At 32.0% G+C, this 18,967-nt stretch overlaps 1 protein-coding gene and 2 long non-coding RNA genes across 4 annotated transcripts; 1 reads left to right on the forward strand and 2 right to left on the reverse strand.

The window, feature by feature from the left end:
* Positions 1–484: 484 nt before the first annotated feature.
* Positions 485–18,313, forward strand: LOC109182583. The gene is made up of 4 exons (XR_002054387.1): positions 485–496; positions 2,705–2,710; positions 17,905–18,065; positions 18,241–18,313. It is a non-coding gene; the product is annotated as an uncharacterized LOC109182583 (long non-coding RNA).
* Positions 2,699–4,183, reverse strand: LOC109182581 (probable N-acetyltransferase HLS1). Of its 2 annotated transcripts, none has more exons than XM_019332734.1 (2): positions 4,042–4,183; positions 2,699–3,834 (listed from the first exon to the last, which is right to left on the reverse strand). In XM_019332734.1, the coding sequence occupies exons 1-2, from the start codon at positions 4,111–4,113 to the stop codon at positions 2,824–2,826; spliced, it is 1,083 nt and encodes a 360-aa protein (XP_019188279.1). In that variant the 5' UTR covers positions 4,114–4,183; the 3' UTR covers positions 2,699–2,823. The 2 variants fall into 2 exon arrangements, with proteins under 2 accessions (XP_019188279.1, XP_019188277.1); XM_019332732.1 differs by having other exon boundaries at positions 3,952–4,183.
* Positions 7,652–8,458, reverse strand: LOC109182582. The gene is made up of 3 exons (XR_002054386.1): positions 8,398–8,458; positions 7,781–7,879; positions 7,652–7,686 (listed from the first exon to the last, which is right to left on the reverse strand). It is a non-coding gene; the product is annotated as an uncharacterized LOC109182582 (long non-coding RNA).
* Positions 18,314–18,967: the final 654 nt, after the last annotated feature.

Below are 18,967 nucleotides of genomic sequence, written 5' to 3' on the forward strand. Positions count from 1 at the left end.
TGCTCAGATAACACCCGGGGTTGGATTCCCATACGAGAGGTTGTGAGTTCGAGCCTCAGTGGAGGCGTTATTGGCTCTTTGTGCATGCTACATTGTAATAGAGTCAGTAGCATTCAAAAAAAAAAAAAAAAAATAGAATGAAACATTTATTTTATTAAGGAATGAATTTTCTAATTAAGCTCTAGAAACCTGTCAACTAAACAACAACAATGACTTTGATTCCCATTCCTGATAACTAAACCCATGAACCAAACATACCCTTTTAATTAATGGTAGCTTCAGCCGCAGGATGTAATTATATAGTTACCAAATTAAATCCATTAACAAAGGATGATTAACGTTGTGATTGGGTTTTGACAACTCGTATCTCACATTAAGCCAATTAGAATGGCGATTATGTTCCCCCACTGTCGCCATCACTTGTCGTTATTCTATCATATATATATGGAACTGTTCAACAACTGTTTCCACATTATTGATAGTGAAATGCATAGATGTTACTTGCTAACTTCCGCCTTTGGCACTAGGCCAGGAATGAAATTGAAATTATATGTACACAATAACAAAATTATTGAATAGCGTGTATATGTGTCGCTACCTCCGAATTAATTAAATTTGACATCACGATATATATAAAAATTAAACCTTGATTAAATGTGATAATTTAAATGATTTACATCTCATCTCACTTGAATCAAACATTTTTCAACCTGCCCAAATTGCCAAATTGCTTTAAAAATTGTCAAAAAATAAATAAATTAGCCTAGATTAGAGAAGGATTATATTGTGGTCCTGTTTGGTAAAATAGTTAGTCTATAGGTCAATTTTGACTTATTTGATCACTATTAATTATTTGATTTGATTTAAAAATTAATATAAGTGTTTGGTTAATTAACTTTTTGTACCTCAAAATGCTAAAATTTAAAAAAATTACTCAAAACAACTTTTTCAATTAGCTTTTTGAGAAAAGAAATTATACCAAACAGCTATCAACTAACAACTAATTTATCAGACATTTTTTTACAATCAGTTAATGTTATCAACTAATTATACCGTCTAATTAACCTAATTAGCTAACAGCTAACAACCATTTACCAAACATGGCTTATGAATGTCAGATTTGAATTAACCCTTTAACATTAACATTTTTCTTTTTTCATTCAACACGTACATTTTTTGATCTCTCAAATATTCTTTTTTTTCTACAAAAAGTGCAAAAACAACTAGAAACAAGTATAAAGGGGCTGGGTTTTAGCATTTTTACTTTTCAATCTCAAGTAGTAATTACTAGGGTGGATTCAGGAATTTTTTTGAGTGAGCTGAAGTTCAAATAAATTTAAAAATGTTTATGAAAAAATATAAAATATGATATAAAGTATAAATAAATATATTAAAGATTAAAAGAAAAAAAGGTAGAATAAAACCCCTTAAAAATATTGTATATTACAAACTATCAAAATTTGATTTGAATCACAAATATAAATAAAGGGTAAAAAAAAGCTAGAATAAAGCCCCTCCCCACTAGTGAAGTGGTAGAAAAAGTTAAAACAAAGTAAGTGATGTTTATGGGGTTCAAACCCATGACCTATACAACCAAATATTAAGGGTAAAAAAGTTAGAATAAATCCCTTCCCATTTGATATACATTTTATTTATATATATAAATTTACTCATATATATATATTTTTATATATAAACTAGAAAATAGCTTGAACATCAAAAAACTAAAGTACTAAACTACTTAAACATCAAAAAATTTATATATATATATATATATATATATATATATATATGATCGCGTTCAGGTGCGAACTGTCCGTCCAGAAAAGAACTCAGAATGCATGACATCCGTCCACATGTCCAGATCTAACAAATGAGAAACATTAATTTAAAAAAAAAACGCGGTGACAATTTCATAAATAATTAAGCATCGAAGTGCAAGTAAAATATACTACAAGTGCAAGTAAAATGTATTACAAATGCAAGTAGCAATTTCATATAGTGTACCTAACATTATAATTAGTTGCATATAAGGTGCACGAATGTTAACAATATAAATTACTTACACTTGTAAGTGATTTTACTTGCAAAGGTGCACCCAGCTACTTGTACTTGTAACACATTTACTTGCACCAAAGTTTGAGTTATTTACGAAAATGTTATTGCATTGTTTTTAAAAAATTATATTTGATTCTTTGATATGAACACGTGCACGGGTGTGAGTGATTCTTGTTTCTTTCCTTTGGATCCACCCCTGGTAACACTAATTAATGAGACTGGGCTTATTCATGATATAATCGGATCCTGTTTAAAAAGATTGAGAAGAAAGGAAGAGGAAAGTAATGAAGATAAAGATATGTGGAAAATGACTCGGTAGAAAGCTATACATGATACGATATGATAGGTTGGGTGGGTAGTGTAAACAGGCCAGTGGTGGACGAGCGTGGACCTAAACACACGGTGCTACGAACAAAGTAGCCGACGGTGGAAGGAGGCACCCAATTAAGGAAATCTTTCATTGTTTTGAAATTAATTAAGCTATCATGTCATGGATGACAGAAAAGGTAAAAGCAACAATATATGATATATATGTAAAAAACACACTTTATATTATAATGTGCATGAGCCTTGGGATTTTGCTCATACTGGGGCATGCAATACTAGGAGATGTTTTGTTGTTGTTCATATTTGGCACTAAAGCTAGCTAGTGGTGCATCTTTCTTTCTTTCTTTCATTATTTCAGATCAGACATATATGACATCTCATCCCTGCTTGCTAGCTAGCTCATTAGTTATATATGGGAAGAATAATTTAGTTACGTTATTACACCTCCCTTGGGTCAACAAAGAGGGCGCCTTTGGAGTTTGCGATGAGTTCTTGTTTCTGTTCATTGTTAATCTTCAATGGCTTTATGCACCACAAATCCTCCGGACACGACAGTAGTCTCCAATGTGGGATGTCATGTCTTAGCTGCTTATTGTCGTCGTCGCAACACCCAACCTCCGTTACAATAAGTTTAACGTTGTCGTCGTCGTCGGCGGGGAATAAGTTGTTATTATTACATACGAATTTCCAAAGTGCCCGGACCAGCTTGCCGGAGAATGGGCCCTCGCGGTGCAAACCATACACGAAGTAGAATCCGAAGGGGCCGACCAAATCTGGGAATGCGGGAGGCGGTTTCAGACACGGAACAGCGTTGTTCAACAGTTTCGCCATTGTCGCGTACCAGGAACAAGACAAGGTTTGTCGGCCTAAGGTTAGTTTGAAAAGTTTGGCACAGTTCCATACACTGACCATGGCCCAGTTCCTCGGCAGCTCCGTGGTTCCACTGAATTCCCCCGACGAGTCTCCGCGAAAGAAGGCGACCCATGTGCCGAGGTTCAGCTTGTTCCTAAGAATTTTGTCGATATCGACCGGGAAAAAGTCGGATGACCCCGCCATGAAACTCCTGTAAAGAAACTCCGCGCACTCCACGCTAACCTTCGAAATTCCGACACCGGCCGAGGAGGACGGCGGCCGACGGCCGCCGGCCGGGTGGACGAGGATTGACGGAGTCTTGAACCGGACGTAACCGAATTTGTGGACGAAAAGTTCGACGGAGGCCTCATTGTCTTTCTCGGTGGCCATGTACGCATAATCTACGTGGTTGGAGAGGAACCATTCTTCAATGTGGCGCACCAGACCGGAACCAATCCCTTTTCTCCGGTGAACCGGCGACACCCTTAGCCCTAAAACGTATCCTACTTTCACCGGATTCTTAGGGTTTTTCTTAATCGTCACAACTTTCACAGTTCCTCGTATCACTCCAACTATCTCGTTGCCCAACTCGGCCACCTAAACCAAACAAACCGTATGTATATATTAACTAAAAAACCGGCTTATACCTACCTGCTGGTTACGTAAATTAATATGAAAATATATATATAATAATGAAAAAAATAGCATATATACCAGCATGTTGAACTGTGGACTGTTACGAATTCTACAGATGGGGTCACCCATAGTATCTATGAAGAGAAACACATGCTCTTTTGGCCCTACCTCACATCTTCTCTCAAGATCTTCCACGCGAGCTCTGTCGAATCCACTGTTGTAGCTTCGTATCTTAACCATCTTTTCAATTCCCAGTTTTACCAGAAAGCAAAGCAATCAAGAAGATGAGAGAGAGAGAGCCAAAATGTGTGTTTTTTTTTTTTTTTTCAAATATTAATAACTGTATATATATATATAGTATTTTGTTTGCTTAGAATTTTTAAAGTGGTGGAATATAATGCAGATAGATGGTTTTGAATGAAGTTGGTAACGTTAATGAAGATTGATATATATGGAAGAGAGAGGGGGGAAGGAGGCTTGGCCTAGTCCTCCTCCGATCATACTACACAAAAAGGTAATCAATTATAGAATGGTTCATCAATTCGTTTTGTCTTTAGCCTTTACCCATTCTTAACATAAAATTAGCCTATCCACGTTAGGATAACCTCAGCCTCACGACACTCTGCACGCCTAAGCATATTTCTACGTCCTTTATTAATCCCACTAATTCCCATTCATGATTTTACGTTAATAAAAATACAATTAGAGAAAATGGTCAAATAGACCCCTAAACTTTAGCCAAAAGAGCAATTAGGCACATGAATTTTAAAAATAACAATTACACACTTAAACTTGTCAAAATGAGTCAAATAAGTCTGATTTACGGTAACCAACAAGTTACCGATAATAATATTACGTTGACCACCATTAAAACCAACTTCCGGTGAAAAAGCCACAAGTCCGGTTGCCTCTCCAGTGGAGAAGGCGGCCTTCTCCATGTGTGGAGAAGGCGACTAGTCTGGTCGCCTTCTCCACTGGAGAGGCGACCAGAAAGGTTGCCTTCTCTGGTAGAAGGCGGCCGGTTGGTCGCCTTCCGCCGTAGATGGTGACCGACGACGACTTGGTTGTCGAATTTTTTAGCCAGAATTAAAATGATTTGTAATAACAGGTCAATTACCGGTTCATGGGCTTTATTGACTCATTTTGACAAGTTTAAGTGTTTAATTGCTATTTTTTAAAGTTCAGGAACCTAATTGTCCTTTTGACTAAAGTTTAGGGACCTATTTGTCTCTTTTCTCATACAATTATTATTGTATTTATCGCGTGTATATATATATATATATATATATATATATATATATATATATATATATATATATATATATATATATATATTCAGATTTAATATAATGCCATCCCATTATTATTAATCCGTACCATATAGCTAGTCGGCAAACTCATTCACCAAAATATCTCAGCTTGGTGGAATCTAATCATGGCGAACCCTTCCGTGATCATCATTATTATATGAAATATTAATAATAATCATCATAATAAATCAGTTATTCTTCCATAATCTGTTTCGGATTATATATATAGATAACCAAGTGGGCAGATTCACTAAAGGAAGCGCATCCAGATGGTTTAATTTGGCACTTTGGGAGCTGGCGAGTGGCGACGTGTAACCTTGTAGAGCCTAAGGTTTCCGATGATGTCTGGGACTGTTTGATTAAAATAATGACTAGTTTTGGGTTTGTTGTTGTAAATTATATTACTAATTATAAATAATCTTACATCTTAAATATAATTAACTAATAATGATACTTATTGGGTGATGGTATATATAATGAGGAGGGGGGTCGTTGTCAGTTGGCACTTAGTGTATAATTTGTGTATAAAAGTAGTTGGTGATTCGTTGCGTTTTGGGGACTGTGGCACTCGGGGACCCTAGTGAAAAACAACTAGATTCGTGAATGAAAGTGAAACCCCATTATACATTGTCTTCCTTTTCACCAAAATCATAATCATCAAGAACTCACCCAAATATGCTTTCTAAACTCACGTGTGTGTCTAACATCGGAGCTAAGGGGGGATATAATCTATCCAAATTGCGTGATTTATAATGCGTGCATTCAACAAATAAGAGAGTAAGGGCACTAGTATTTTAATCTTCATTTTAACAAAACCATACATACATATATACATATACATACACATATATATATAGATGAAGGATCTAGGGCCAGATTTTAAGGCGTGCAAGAAGGGCAACAGCACAGGGCCTCAATTTTTAGAGGGCCTGATATTTACACCGTTCATGCTTATTTGAAATATAAAAATCATGTATTTTACAGTAGGAAGTGTGTTTTTTTGCATTCAGCTGGTGTTACACCATTCATACTTATTTGAAATATAAAAATCATATATTTTACAGTATAGGTTTTAAAGATTGCACTTATATTTTTGGTTGGGCCTCATTTATTTATAAGAACGGGGTCAAAAAAAAAAAAAAAAAAAAAACCAGCCATGGAAGGATCAGGTGCAGTAATAGGCTGCAGGTGAAAGATGAGGTTTAATCTCAGCCATTGACCTAGCCAAAATCGATCAACAGCCAAGATTGAAGAAAGTACTTTAAAAAAAACGCGGTGGCATTATGGTAATTTTGCATAAGTTCAAAACTTAAGGTGCGTATGTTTAAAGCTTAAGGTGTGTATGTTTAATGCTTAAGGTGCATCACTGTCTAGTTTAAAAATTTTATAGCTTAAGGTGCGTATGTTTAAAGCTTAAGGTGCGTCACTATCGAGTTTAAGGTGCATCAGTTTAATACTTATGGTGCATCAATTTAAAACTTAAGGTGCGTCACTTTTCTAGTTTAAGGTGCATCAGTTTAAAACTTAAGGTGCAGAGTTTTATAGCTTAAGGTGTGTAGTTTTATATCTTAAGGTGCCTAGTTTTATATCTTAAGGTGCATTAGTTTGAGATAGTTGATCATTTGCATGCATGTTGACAAGAAGCGCGTTTTTTATTTTATTTTTATTTTTATTTTTATAAATTCATTGATTTGAGCCGTTGATCTAGATTTGATCAGCTACCACTAGTACAGAACTGCACATCTACCACTATTGTAAAGAGCTTTTCGCAACTGTTGTACAACAGTCGCGGATTCTAGGGTTGCGGAAAGCCTTGGACTTTACGCGACTATTGTGGAACTGTCTCGGAAGGTTCGTCATCCGCGACCGTTGTTCACTTGAATGGTCACGGATTGTTTTTTTTTTTCGTAGGTCATCCGTGACCGTTCTTTGCTAGGAATAGTCGCAGATGGTTTATATTTATTTTAAAAAAAAAAAATCATTCGCGACTATTCTAGTTTAAGAACAGTCGCAGATGATTATTTTTTAAAAAATATTTTATTTATTTTAATTAAAACCCCTTAGTTTTTTTTTTTTTTTTTTTTTTTTTTTTTTTTTTTTTTTTTTTTTTAATTCATGTACCTGTTACAGCTTAAAATTAAATCCATATCAACAGTTTTACACAATACAGTTTATCATCAACACTAATGTTATCAAACTACCACATACTTTATATCATCACACTTTAATACAATAATATCATCATAACACAATACTTTTAACACAAAACTAATATCAAACTTTATACTAACACATGTACAATACTTTATATCATCACAACACAATACTATCATCAAAACACAATACTTTGTATTATCACACTTTAATAAAATAATATCATCAAAACGCAATAATTTTATCAATAAAACAAAAGTTACACGCAATGTTTTAAGAAGTATTTTGCTCAATGCACTCGAATCTCGTTTATGTCGTCGATAGAATATGGACTATTGCTTTCAAATGCCTACAAAATAATTTAATTAATAAAATTCTTAAATATGTTAATTAATAAAATATAATTTAACTATACATATAAAGTTCTATTTAAATTCACTTACCTTATCCAAACAATCAACAAATAAATATTTTGTCACGATATCAAACATGTATCGCATGACATAATATCCACACCCAACACTTCCCGGTTGTATCGGGCGCTACAAAATACATATATATTTTAGTAATTTAAACAAGAGTTAATTACCAAAATGGTCCTTTGACTATAGCGAAATTACCAATTTGGTAATTGACTATTTTTTTTGACTAATTAGGTCCATCAACTTTAAAAATCTTAACCAAATTTGTTCTCTGTTTATTTTTCCGTTAGACATCCGTTAACTCGGGACCAAATTGGTAATTTCTCTATAGTCAAGGGACCATTTCGGTAATTAACTTTTCGGAGGAAATGATGCATGTGATGACCGAAATGGTCCATTGACTATGCAAAATTACCAATTTGGTCCTGAGTTAACGGATGTCTAACAGCAAAACAAATGGAGGACCAAATTGGTTAAGATTTTTAAAGTTGAGGGACCTAATTGGTCATAAAAAATGGTCAAGGAGCAAATTGGTAATTTCACTATAGTCAAGGGACCATTTCGGTAATTAACTCTTTAAACAATTTATTGTAATTCAAAATATCACACTAAAGCTTAAGTTCAATTTTCATACATACTTCGCATTGCTTCCAGTTGATGTTTCTAATCCGTCCATTCGTAGGAACAGAGCGAAACGCCTTATATTAATTATAAACATATATAAAAATTTATAAATAATATAATAGAAGTTAAAATACTTATTTATATAATAAGGTATTTACTTACAAATTCAGAGTAGCTTTAATTTCAATGTCGCGATCACAAGGCAGGGGATCCAAGACATATACCCTTTTTGAGCGTATGCAAATCACTAAAAGTAACCAATAAGATCTACATTTAAAAAACACAAATACATATTAAAATTTTAATATCTAATATTTCAAATCAAGTTATTAATTTATATTAGTAAAGTAAAAGAACAATTTTCTTACTCTTGATGATATGGTACTAAAATAAATTATTTATCTTTGTTATGCTCCATGACATGGATGAAATATGACGAAACAACGGAAACATTCCATTTAAGCATATCCTTTGAATCAGAGTCGAACATGCAAACCTGATTGACGTGACTTGAAATTGATTGCACAACCAATTAAGAAATATGAAATTAAGAAATAATAAGAAATTTAAATATATACAACAGAAACTAACTTAATAACTAAATATAAGAATGCAAACCTCATCCAAAATCACTAAATGCATAGGCCATTGTGCAAATTGCCAACGATATCTACTATATTGACATGCTGTTGAGCTGACATGAGGAGATTAAATTACTCTCCACCAATCACTTCATCGACCCAAACTTTGACACAGTCAGGGACAATGGTTGATGATGCACCATAGTCTCATTGTACTTGGGTGAGCTATACCCTTTGGAACAACAATTGGCGTGCCACCGGGACATACGGCTAGTGAACACCTTTTTGGACTCTATTATTAAAAAAACATGTGTTGATCTTAATCTAACAAGAAAGTATATTTGATATATGAAATAACTTTTGATATTACCTTAATTTCTTTAACTAGATATGTGTCAACTGAATGACAACTGCTTTGTGTAGGCGGTAGATCACAAAGCGTTGGATCAAAAGGGGTGTAGACACTTTGAGGAGTTCCAGCCGAGACCCCTTGTGAAAATAGATGTGTCTCTGACATCTTCTTCATCATAAACTGGAGTTTCTGGTTCAGGCTATCAATATTGGGTTGCATCTTTGCTTCCATCTTCGTGATTGTATCTTGCATGCATTTATCTATGATTTGTTTGACAACATCTACCGTGAAAACCCCACTCGATGTGCTTTGTTTTCGGTCTAGTCTACCAAACACTCTTTAGATGATAGAGTATGAACCAATTCCTCTTACAAAACCTGAATGGTCATCCTTTCCAAGAACTGCTGACAATATGTCATGATGTCTTTTTGGTTCAAATGTCCCTTGATTAATTTCTTCACATTTTTCTACCTGTTCCAACAAATAAGATAACTCAAGTATTAGTATTTTTATAAATATTTTGTATTATAATGACATTTTTTGAAAAAAAAAATATAATACTTACAATTTTATGAAGCACTTCATGTGTTTTTTCATTCTGAATAAAGTAACTTCCATCATCTGCTTTTTTGGTTCTTGCTCGTATCCAATCAAAGCTGCAATCATCAGACACCAAAGACGAGCTAACTAATGCACACAAAGACTGTGAAGATAAATAGTTTGATTTCATCCACTCTTGTCGTTTCCTCACATATCCACCAGAACCTAAGAAGTGTGGATGCTCATTTAACGTCTGCATTTCCCTCGCCTTATGACTTTTTTCCGATGATTTCACTGACATGTTAATATTAATAAAACACTTGAATTACTTATAATATACCTTAAACTCTGTAGTCTACCGCCCATTGTTACCCTACCACACTTATCAAACTAAACTGAAATTTGTTCATTATTAGCCTTCTTCTTTTTTTCAAGTTTTTGCATATTGTGGGCTTTTTTTTTTTTTTTTTTTTTTTTCGGTCCGTTAGCAGAAGTAGGAGGGTCTGAAGGAGGAGTAGATGTAGATTGATAAGTTATGGTTGTCTATATATACCTACACAAACAAACAAAATTATTAGTAAACATGTTATATTGCATTCCAACGCGAATAAAATACTCCTAAAATTTCTACAATCAACTAATGTTATCAACTAGTTATACTCTCTAATTAACCCAATCAGCTAACAGCCATTTACAAAACATGACCTAAATCCTTTTTCAAGATTGCTCTTTAAATATTTAAAGATGTAAATGCGGCTCTTCCATAATGACTAAGTTTATATGTATTAAATTTACTTCATACCATTTTATAGTATTAAATTAAATAAGTGTATTAATCTCCAAAAGATGACAAATTAGAAGAGTATGATTCTCATTCCTTCGATCAAGCTCATCACATAAGGTCTAAGTATATACTCTCATATAGTTGCAGTGTGTTTTCTAGCTAAATTATTATTATTATTATTATTAGGAAAAATTACATTTTTCGTAACTAAGTTATAAGATAATTGTAGAATTTGTCTATAAATGTTGGTCATACTTTCTACCTTAAGTTATCATTGACGTTGCACTTTTCGTCCATTTACAAATAAGGGACGAAAAGTGAGCACGAACGGATGAAAAGTGCAACGCCAATGATAACTTAGGGACGAAAAGTGTGCATGCATGACCAAGACTCAAGGACAAATTCTACAATTACCTTATTATTATTATTATTATTATTATTATTATTATTATTATTATTATTATTATTATTATTATTATTATTATTATTATTGTTATTGTTATTGTTATTGTTATTGTTATTGTTATTATTATTGTTATTTATTATTTTTATTATTATTATTATTATTATTATTATTATTATTATTATTATTATTATTATTATTATTATTATTATTATTATTATTATTATTATTATTATTATTATTATTATTATTATTATTATTATTACTACTACTACTACTGCTGTAGTGCAATTAAAGATATGGTTTGAATAGTTTATATATTTGATGTTATCATTGCTTGAATTTGTGCAAATAATTGCTCAAATTAATAGCTAATGTCTAGATGTACGCATATAGTGCTATAACATTGAAAGTTTTATTTATCATTGTTTAGTATTTTCATAAATTAGGCAAATGTGCTCGTTCTCTAACAACTCAGTTATAGGACTGAATTGCTATCATAATTCATTTGTATGGAAGATATATTTTTTGTCTAGATATATAGCAATTTTTCCATTAAAAAAGAAACATAATATCACTGATTATATTTACACATTATTGAAACCTCTTTGTAGACGACATTGGTAGTGGCAACAAAATCTTGTCCATCATCGTCTAGGGTTAATACCTTCCATCCATCAGGACGGGTTACTCGGGTTAAATTATATAATAGTAGATGTTATTATTGAAATATTTCTGTTCCATTTTTAATTTACCATTACTATTGTTTAAAATATGCATTTACTATTGATGATGTAGAGTGTTATTATTGAAATATTTTCGTCCAATTTTTAATTTCGGTTCCATTTTTAATTGAAATGCAATGATCTGACCATTTCTTTTTTTTTTAGTCAATTATGGATCATTTTTTATTTGCAGTCAATTATTAATATTCATTTTCTTTTATATTTTTAGTCAATTAGTAATATTAGATTCATTTTCAGTCAATTATTATTATTTTTTTAGATAATTAGTCAATTAGAGTATAGATGGAGTGATATTTTTACCTAATTTCTATCCCATTTTTATTTGATGATGTAGAATATTATTATTGAAATATTTTTTTTCCATTTTTAATTTACCTTTACTATTTTTTAAAATATATATTTATTATTGATGATGTAGAATATTATTATTGAAATATTTCCTTCCAATTCTAATTTTCCTTTACTTGATGATGTAGAATATTATTATTAAAATATTTATGTTCTATTTTTTTTTTATTTCCGTTCCATTGTTTGAAATTGTGAAAGATTTATGATATAATTGTGATTTGATTTATTCTACTGCGTAATATTATTGTGAAAAATTAAAATGCAATAATTTGACCATTTCTTTTTTCATTTTAGCCAATTATGGATCTTTTTTTTTTCAATCAATTATTAATATTCATTTCCTTTGCCCAATTAACCTAATTTCCATTCATTTTTCCATTTTTAATTTTTAGTCAATTATTAATATTCATTTCATTTTTCAATTTACATAATTCTCGTTTCATTTTTAATTGATGATGTAGAATATTATTGTGACATATTTCTATTCCTTTTTTAGTTTACGTTCGTTTTTTAATTTACCTTTACTATTTACTATTATTTGGGCGGAAAATCAAGTAAATAGGATTTTGTTTTTAATTATAGTATAGATATAGATATAGATTATTTATTTATTTATTATTATTATTATTATTGTTGTTGTTGTTGTTGTTATTATTATTATTAAGTTAATTCTGTTTTCTTTTTCATTTTTCATTTTCTATTGTTTGTGAAGAAGTGTGTGGGCAAGAATGAAAGAAAGAATTTCTAAGTATAGATGGATTATTAGCTTAGCTATCATAATAATTATTAGCCAATTATACTAACGGTGCGTTTGGAAACCCAAAAAATGCTTCTAGAAATAATTTTCTGGGTGTTCAGTGTTTGGTTTGAGAGGAGAATTTTCTGGAAAAAGACTTTTTTTTGGAGGAAGTCATTTTCAGTTTACAATAGTGGAGCAGCCAATCACCCGCCACCACTGAGTACAGCCAAAACTTATGTTGCATGTAATTTAAAATAAAAATTGTTATATTATAAACAAAACAATAAACATGTTTTTCTTTTATATATAACAATTAAAATGTTTAAGTATACAATTTTACTCATTTTCCTATTCATTTTCTGAAAAATGAACCAAATACACAAAGATATATATAGATTAAATATGTGGATGGTAGAAAAGAAAAAAGTGATTAGAAAATTTGACAATTACCTTTGTTCTTGTTATGTGCTTCCTATTGTTTCCTATAACTCCTAATCTTGTGAGCTTCTTTATAGTACTATATTTGAGATGGTAATACAACTTCAATATTTTTATTTAAAACACTGTGTTTTGTTTTATAAGGCAATTAGATGTGATTTTTAATCTTCTCTTGAAATTGGAAAAACCCAAAAAAAATAAAAAAATCACAATGAATTATTAAATTGTAATTTGAAATTCTTTTTCTACAGAATTACTGGAGTAATTTATCCTTCGATTACTACTTCATGCTTCATAAGATACTAATAATGCATGTATGTATATTAGTTTTTTTTTTTTTAAATGTATAGATTAGCCCCCCCCCCCCCCCCCCCCCCCCCGGCTCTTTTTTTTTTTTTTTTTGCATGTTTTATTTATTGTGTATTTGTGCATAATAGTTGGAGGTTATACTTTGATAAAAGTCATAGTTCTTCCTTAACCCTGTGTAACTTGGGATTTATCTGTGTTATTAATTTGTTATCTTTTTTTTTTTTTTTTTTTTTTTTGCATTATTGTTAGAGTTTTTATAATAAGATGCTAGTCCACTAAGAGTAAGGTCCTACTGTGCTATTAACAAATTATATTGTATAAGATATACTTGTGTTCTTAATTTAAAAGGAGAAATCTGTACATCTTGTATTAGTTTGATATGAATATTTATTTATTTATTAATATTGTAAATAAAAATACATTTAATCCCTATATACAAAATCTACAGAAAACCCACAAAAGACCTATACATTTCTTTTATACTATTACACCTCTTATTACTTGTCAGTGTCTTTGATTGTCAGTTCACACATCTGCAAAAAAAAAAAAAAAAAAAAAAAAAAAAAATTGTTAAGCACTTAGGTAAAAATCATATAAGTAGTTAAGCTGCAATAAGTTAAGTCAACTATTTTATAAAGCAGTAATTTTCAAACATGTAAAACACATAAAATGCCACAAGGGCATACCTATCCAACCATTTTACCCATTACAGGCCGTTTGGTTGGGGGGGAGGGGGGGGGGGGTGAGGGGATTACGTGGGAAAGGAATTGCAATTTCATGGGATATGAATTACTGAGAATAAATTGGAAATTTAAATTTCAGTATTTGGTTTACATGAATAGAATTACTGGGAATTTCAATTCTAATGTTTGGTATACATGGGAATTGAAAGGGAATAAGTAGTATAAAGTCCAAAATGCCCATTATTTTGGTATTAATTTTAAATTAAAAAAAGGGAGGGGTAATTTTGTCTCATCACTAGCTTTTTTTCTTCCTAAAATTCCAGGAATTAAAATCCCAGGGGGAGACATGGGATTTTAATTCCATGAAAATGTGGAAATTGCAATTCCTTCCAACCAAACTAAGGAATTTTATGACCTTTGGAATTAGGCGAGAATTAAGTAGGAAGAGAATTTAAATTCCCTCCAACCAAACGCCCTGTTAGTTGTTTAATTGTCACATTTATTGAACTATTATTTACCATAATAATATTTGATTTCACATAGTAATAGTTTGAGAGATAGTTTGGGCGAGAATGTGTAAAATTAGGATTTTGTTTTTTTATTAATAGTATACTATTATTAAAAACAAAATCCTCCTTTCGTGCATTCCGGTCCAAACACTTGCGCCCAAACAATTAATCTATTCTATACTGTTGGTTTGTACAACCCTGATGGCTGCTCGGCTGGCCAACACTACCGAAAGAAAATAAAGATCTTTTGTGAGATAATGAAAATAAAGATGAGTTAATAGAGAGAGAACAATGCGGTGTTATTTCTCTAGGGTTTGGCCCTCGAAGTGTCGATCCAATAAAACCCTTTACATGATGATCTCGGGGAGATATTTATACATAGATGCGGAGTTCGCATATGGTAAGTAGGGTTGACGCAAGGCCTAACTTAATGGGGGAATAGGGCTGACGTGCTGTCAGCTTACTGCCTTTTCCATATGAACTAAATAAGGAAGCTGCCTAATGCGCGAGGATTTCTTCTGTAGAATCTGCTCAACGCGTTACTGGGGTGTGCCTGGCGAGGAATGGTCCCGACTGCGCGGAGAGCTTTCCTGGGTACTTACCCCTAGATAATGACATCCCGTCCGTAGGGTCTGGTCGGCCAGCCAGGTCCCGGGAAAGTGTTTGATCAGAGGCGCGCCACCCGGCGTAACTGGTCGTTTAACCGTATCTCTTCTACGAGCCCGCCTCGGGATACGCCGGCCGGTGGGTTGGCTGATTAGGAGTGCTCGACGGCCACCGCAAGGCGCTTCGCCTCTTGGCTGGGAAGTCCTTGGCGACCCTCCCCCTGCCAAGTAATGAATCATCTCTAAGTCTTGTTGTCTTGTCTGACCTTCCATCCATGCGGCAGATTTGGGGTATCTATCATATACTATAATTAAAAAACAAAATCATATTTACTTGATTTCACGCCCAAACAATAGTAAATAGTAAAGATAAATTAAAAAATGAACATAAATATTTTACAATAATACTCTAAATCATCATCAATTAAAAATGGAACAAAAATTATGTAAATTGAAAAAAGAAATGAATATTAATAATTGACTATAAATTAAAAATAGAAAAAGAAACGAAAATTATGTTAATTGGAAAAGGAATTGAATATTAATAATTGATTGAAAAAAAATGATCCATAATTGACTAAAATGGAAAGAAAGTTGTTGGATCATTGCATTTTAATTTTTCACAATAATATTACACAGTAGAATAAATCAAATCACAATTATATCATAAATCTTTCACAATTTTAAACAAAGGAACAGAAATTAGAAATGGAACGAAAATATTTTAATAATAATATTCTATATCATCAAGTAAAGGTAAATTAAAAATGGAAAGACAATATTTCAATAATAATATTCTACACCATAAATAGTAAAGACATATTTTAAACAATAATAAAGGTAAACTAAAAATGGAACAGAAATATTTCAATAAAAATATTCTACATCATCAATTAAAAATTGAACAGAAATTAGATAAAAATATCAGTGCATCTGATATTCTAATTGAAATTGACTGGAAAAAAAATGAATAATTGGCTGAAAATGAATATGATATTACTAATTTACTGAAAATATAAAAGGATCACTAATTGACTGATATTCTACCATTATATATTTTCACCTGAGTCACCCATCTTGATGGACTGAAGGTGTTAGCTCTAGACGAAGATGGACAATATTGTGTTGCTACTACCAATGTTGTCTACAAAGAGGTTTCAATAATGTGTAAATACAATCGGTGATATTATGTTTTTTAAATGGCAACATTGTTATATATCTAGACAAAAAATATATTTTCTATAAAAATGAATTAGGATATCAATTCATTCTTATAACTGAGTTGCTAGAGAACGAGCACATTTGCCTAATTTATAAAAATACTAAATAATGATAAATAAAATTTCTAAAGTTACAGCACCGCATGCGTACATCTACACATTAGCAAAGAAATGATAACATCAAAACAGATAAATGATCAAAGCCACATCTTTAATTGCACTCTATCATATTTGATGTTCTAATTTAAATAATTATATATCAATCTAAATATTCTTAATATATTACAACAAATATATTTCGTGCATCACACAAGTGAAACTACTAGTATTTGATAAAATTAAAATAGGCAGAGCCATCAACCACTCTGACGTGTCAGAATAATCAATTCATTTATGATTTTTAACATTTTAAAGTTAAAAGAAATAAGACATTAAATATATATATATATATATATATATATATATATATATATATATATATATATATATATATATATATATATAAACAAAGAAAAGAAAAACACATTGTCCTCAATTGCTTATTTAGCAAAGCCATTTCTCCGGTTTGATATTCGTCGTCATCCTCCTCCGATCTGTCATCGGAAAAGTTAGGAGTAACATATCGAGGGTTTGTTTTCACCAGCAGGGCCAAACTTGCCACCAGTGCAGTTTGGCAGACATGGAAATCCGGCCATTTTGTCACTGAAATCTAGACTCCATAGTCGACCGGAATACCCGGCCGCCCTTCAAAATAATTGGTCCGATTCTCCACAGCACTGAACATACATCCTTAGCCATAACTAAAAAAATCATTCCCGGCCTAATCAGATAATGCTTCGGCCACCACCGTTTGCCGCTACCGTGGTCGCCGGCGACCGTTTCTTTTTGCCAACTTTTTCTTCATTTTAAAAAAGAGTAAAAACATTTTTGGTCCTAGATTTATAGTGGCACGGACAATTTTAGTCCTTTTTAAAAAAATCAGACAATTTGTGGTCACTCTTATTATGACGAGGACAAATTTGGTCCTCCGTCTAAATTTCCGTTAGATGGCAAGTTAAATAGGGGGTAATTTCGTCTTATCAAGTGCCCTTCATTCTTTCCCTTTTTTTTTTCCCTTTTTATTCCCGTTCTTAGTCAGTGAAGACATTCGAGTGGTTCTGTTCTTCATTCGAGATTGACGAGCGAAGAGGCAGATTGAAGAAGCAATCCTGGTCGAAGCAACACTCTCTCTAAACAGGCAAATCTGGTCGAAGGAAAATGCAAGGAGGAAGCTGTAACTCTTCCAGTTCATCAACTACAAGGCGAAAGGTATATGGTGAATGGATTTCGATTCAAGTTTGTGAATGTGGGCAAGAAATGGTTTTGAGAACATCTTGGACCAATGAGAACCCGGGAAGGAGGTACTGGGAATGTTTAGGATGCAAGGTTAGATGCAAAATTTTAAATTTGTTTGGATAAATTTGTTTTTTAAAAAAAAAAAATTTAAGCTGTAATCATTATCCATGCTGATAAATATGTTTTTTTTTTGTTGAGTTTGATGATTCAGAAATGTGAAATTGAATTACTTATATTGGTGTTTTAATTTGTGCAAATTTATCAGGATGGATTCGTGGCTTGGTTCGATCCCCCAATGTGCCCTAGGTCAAAGAAGATTATACCGGGCTTATTGAAGAAAGTTAACAAAATTGAAGAAGAAAACGCATATTTAAAATGCAAGTTGAGCAAATGGGAAGACATTCAAATTAAGAATAATCGTAGGAATACAAAATGTAGATCCATGATGATGTTGGTTGCAGTTGCCCTTATTGTACTATTAATTTCTTATCTTTCAATTGTTGTATCTGTAGGGAGCAACATGTATATGCTTCCATAATTGGTGTTTGGTTTATCAATGGATATTTGGTTTATCAGTTTATTTGTAGGGAGCAAATGGATATTTGAGTTTATCAATGGATATTTGGTTTCACTGGATATTTGGTTTATTCAGTTTATTCAAATTCAGTTTATCAGTTTAACAATTTATTCAAATTCAGTTTATCAGTGGATATTTGGTTTCACTGCCAGTTTTACAAAGCAAATACACAAATCAGTTTATCAATGCTTCCAAAAAACACCATTACATTCACTGCCAATTTCAGTTTTACAAAGCAAAGCTACACAACATTCATTCACTGATTACATTCATTCACTGCCAATTTTAGTAAGAATCTGCCAATAAACACCATTACATTCACTGCCAATTTCAGTTTTAAAAGCTAAGCAAGAATGTCAGTTTTGATGTCAAAAATACAAGGCTTAAACAGTGATTACATGGAACAAAAAAAGGA

The sequence above is a fragment of the Ipomoea nil genome, unplaced genomic scaffold (genome assembly GCF_001879475.1).
Source record: "Ipomoea nil cultivar Tokyo-kokei standard unplaced genomic scaffold, Asagao_1.1 scaffold1074, whole genome shotgun sequence".
Classification (NCBI taxonomy): domain Eukaryota; kingdom Viridiplantae; phylum Streptophyta; class Magnoliopsida; order Solanales; family Convolvulaceae; genus Ipomoea; species Ipomoea nil.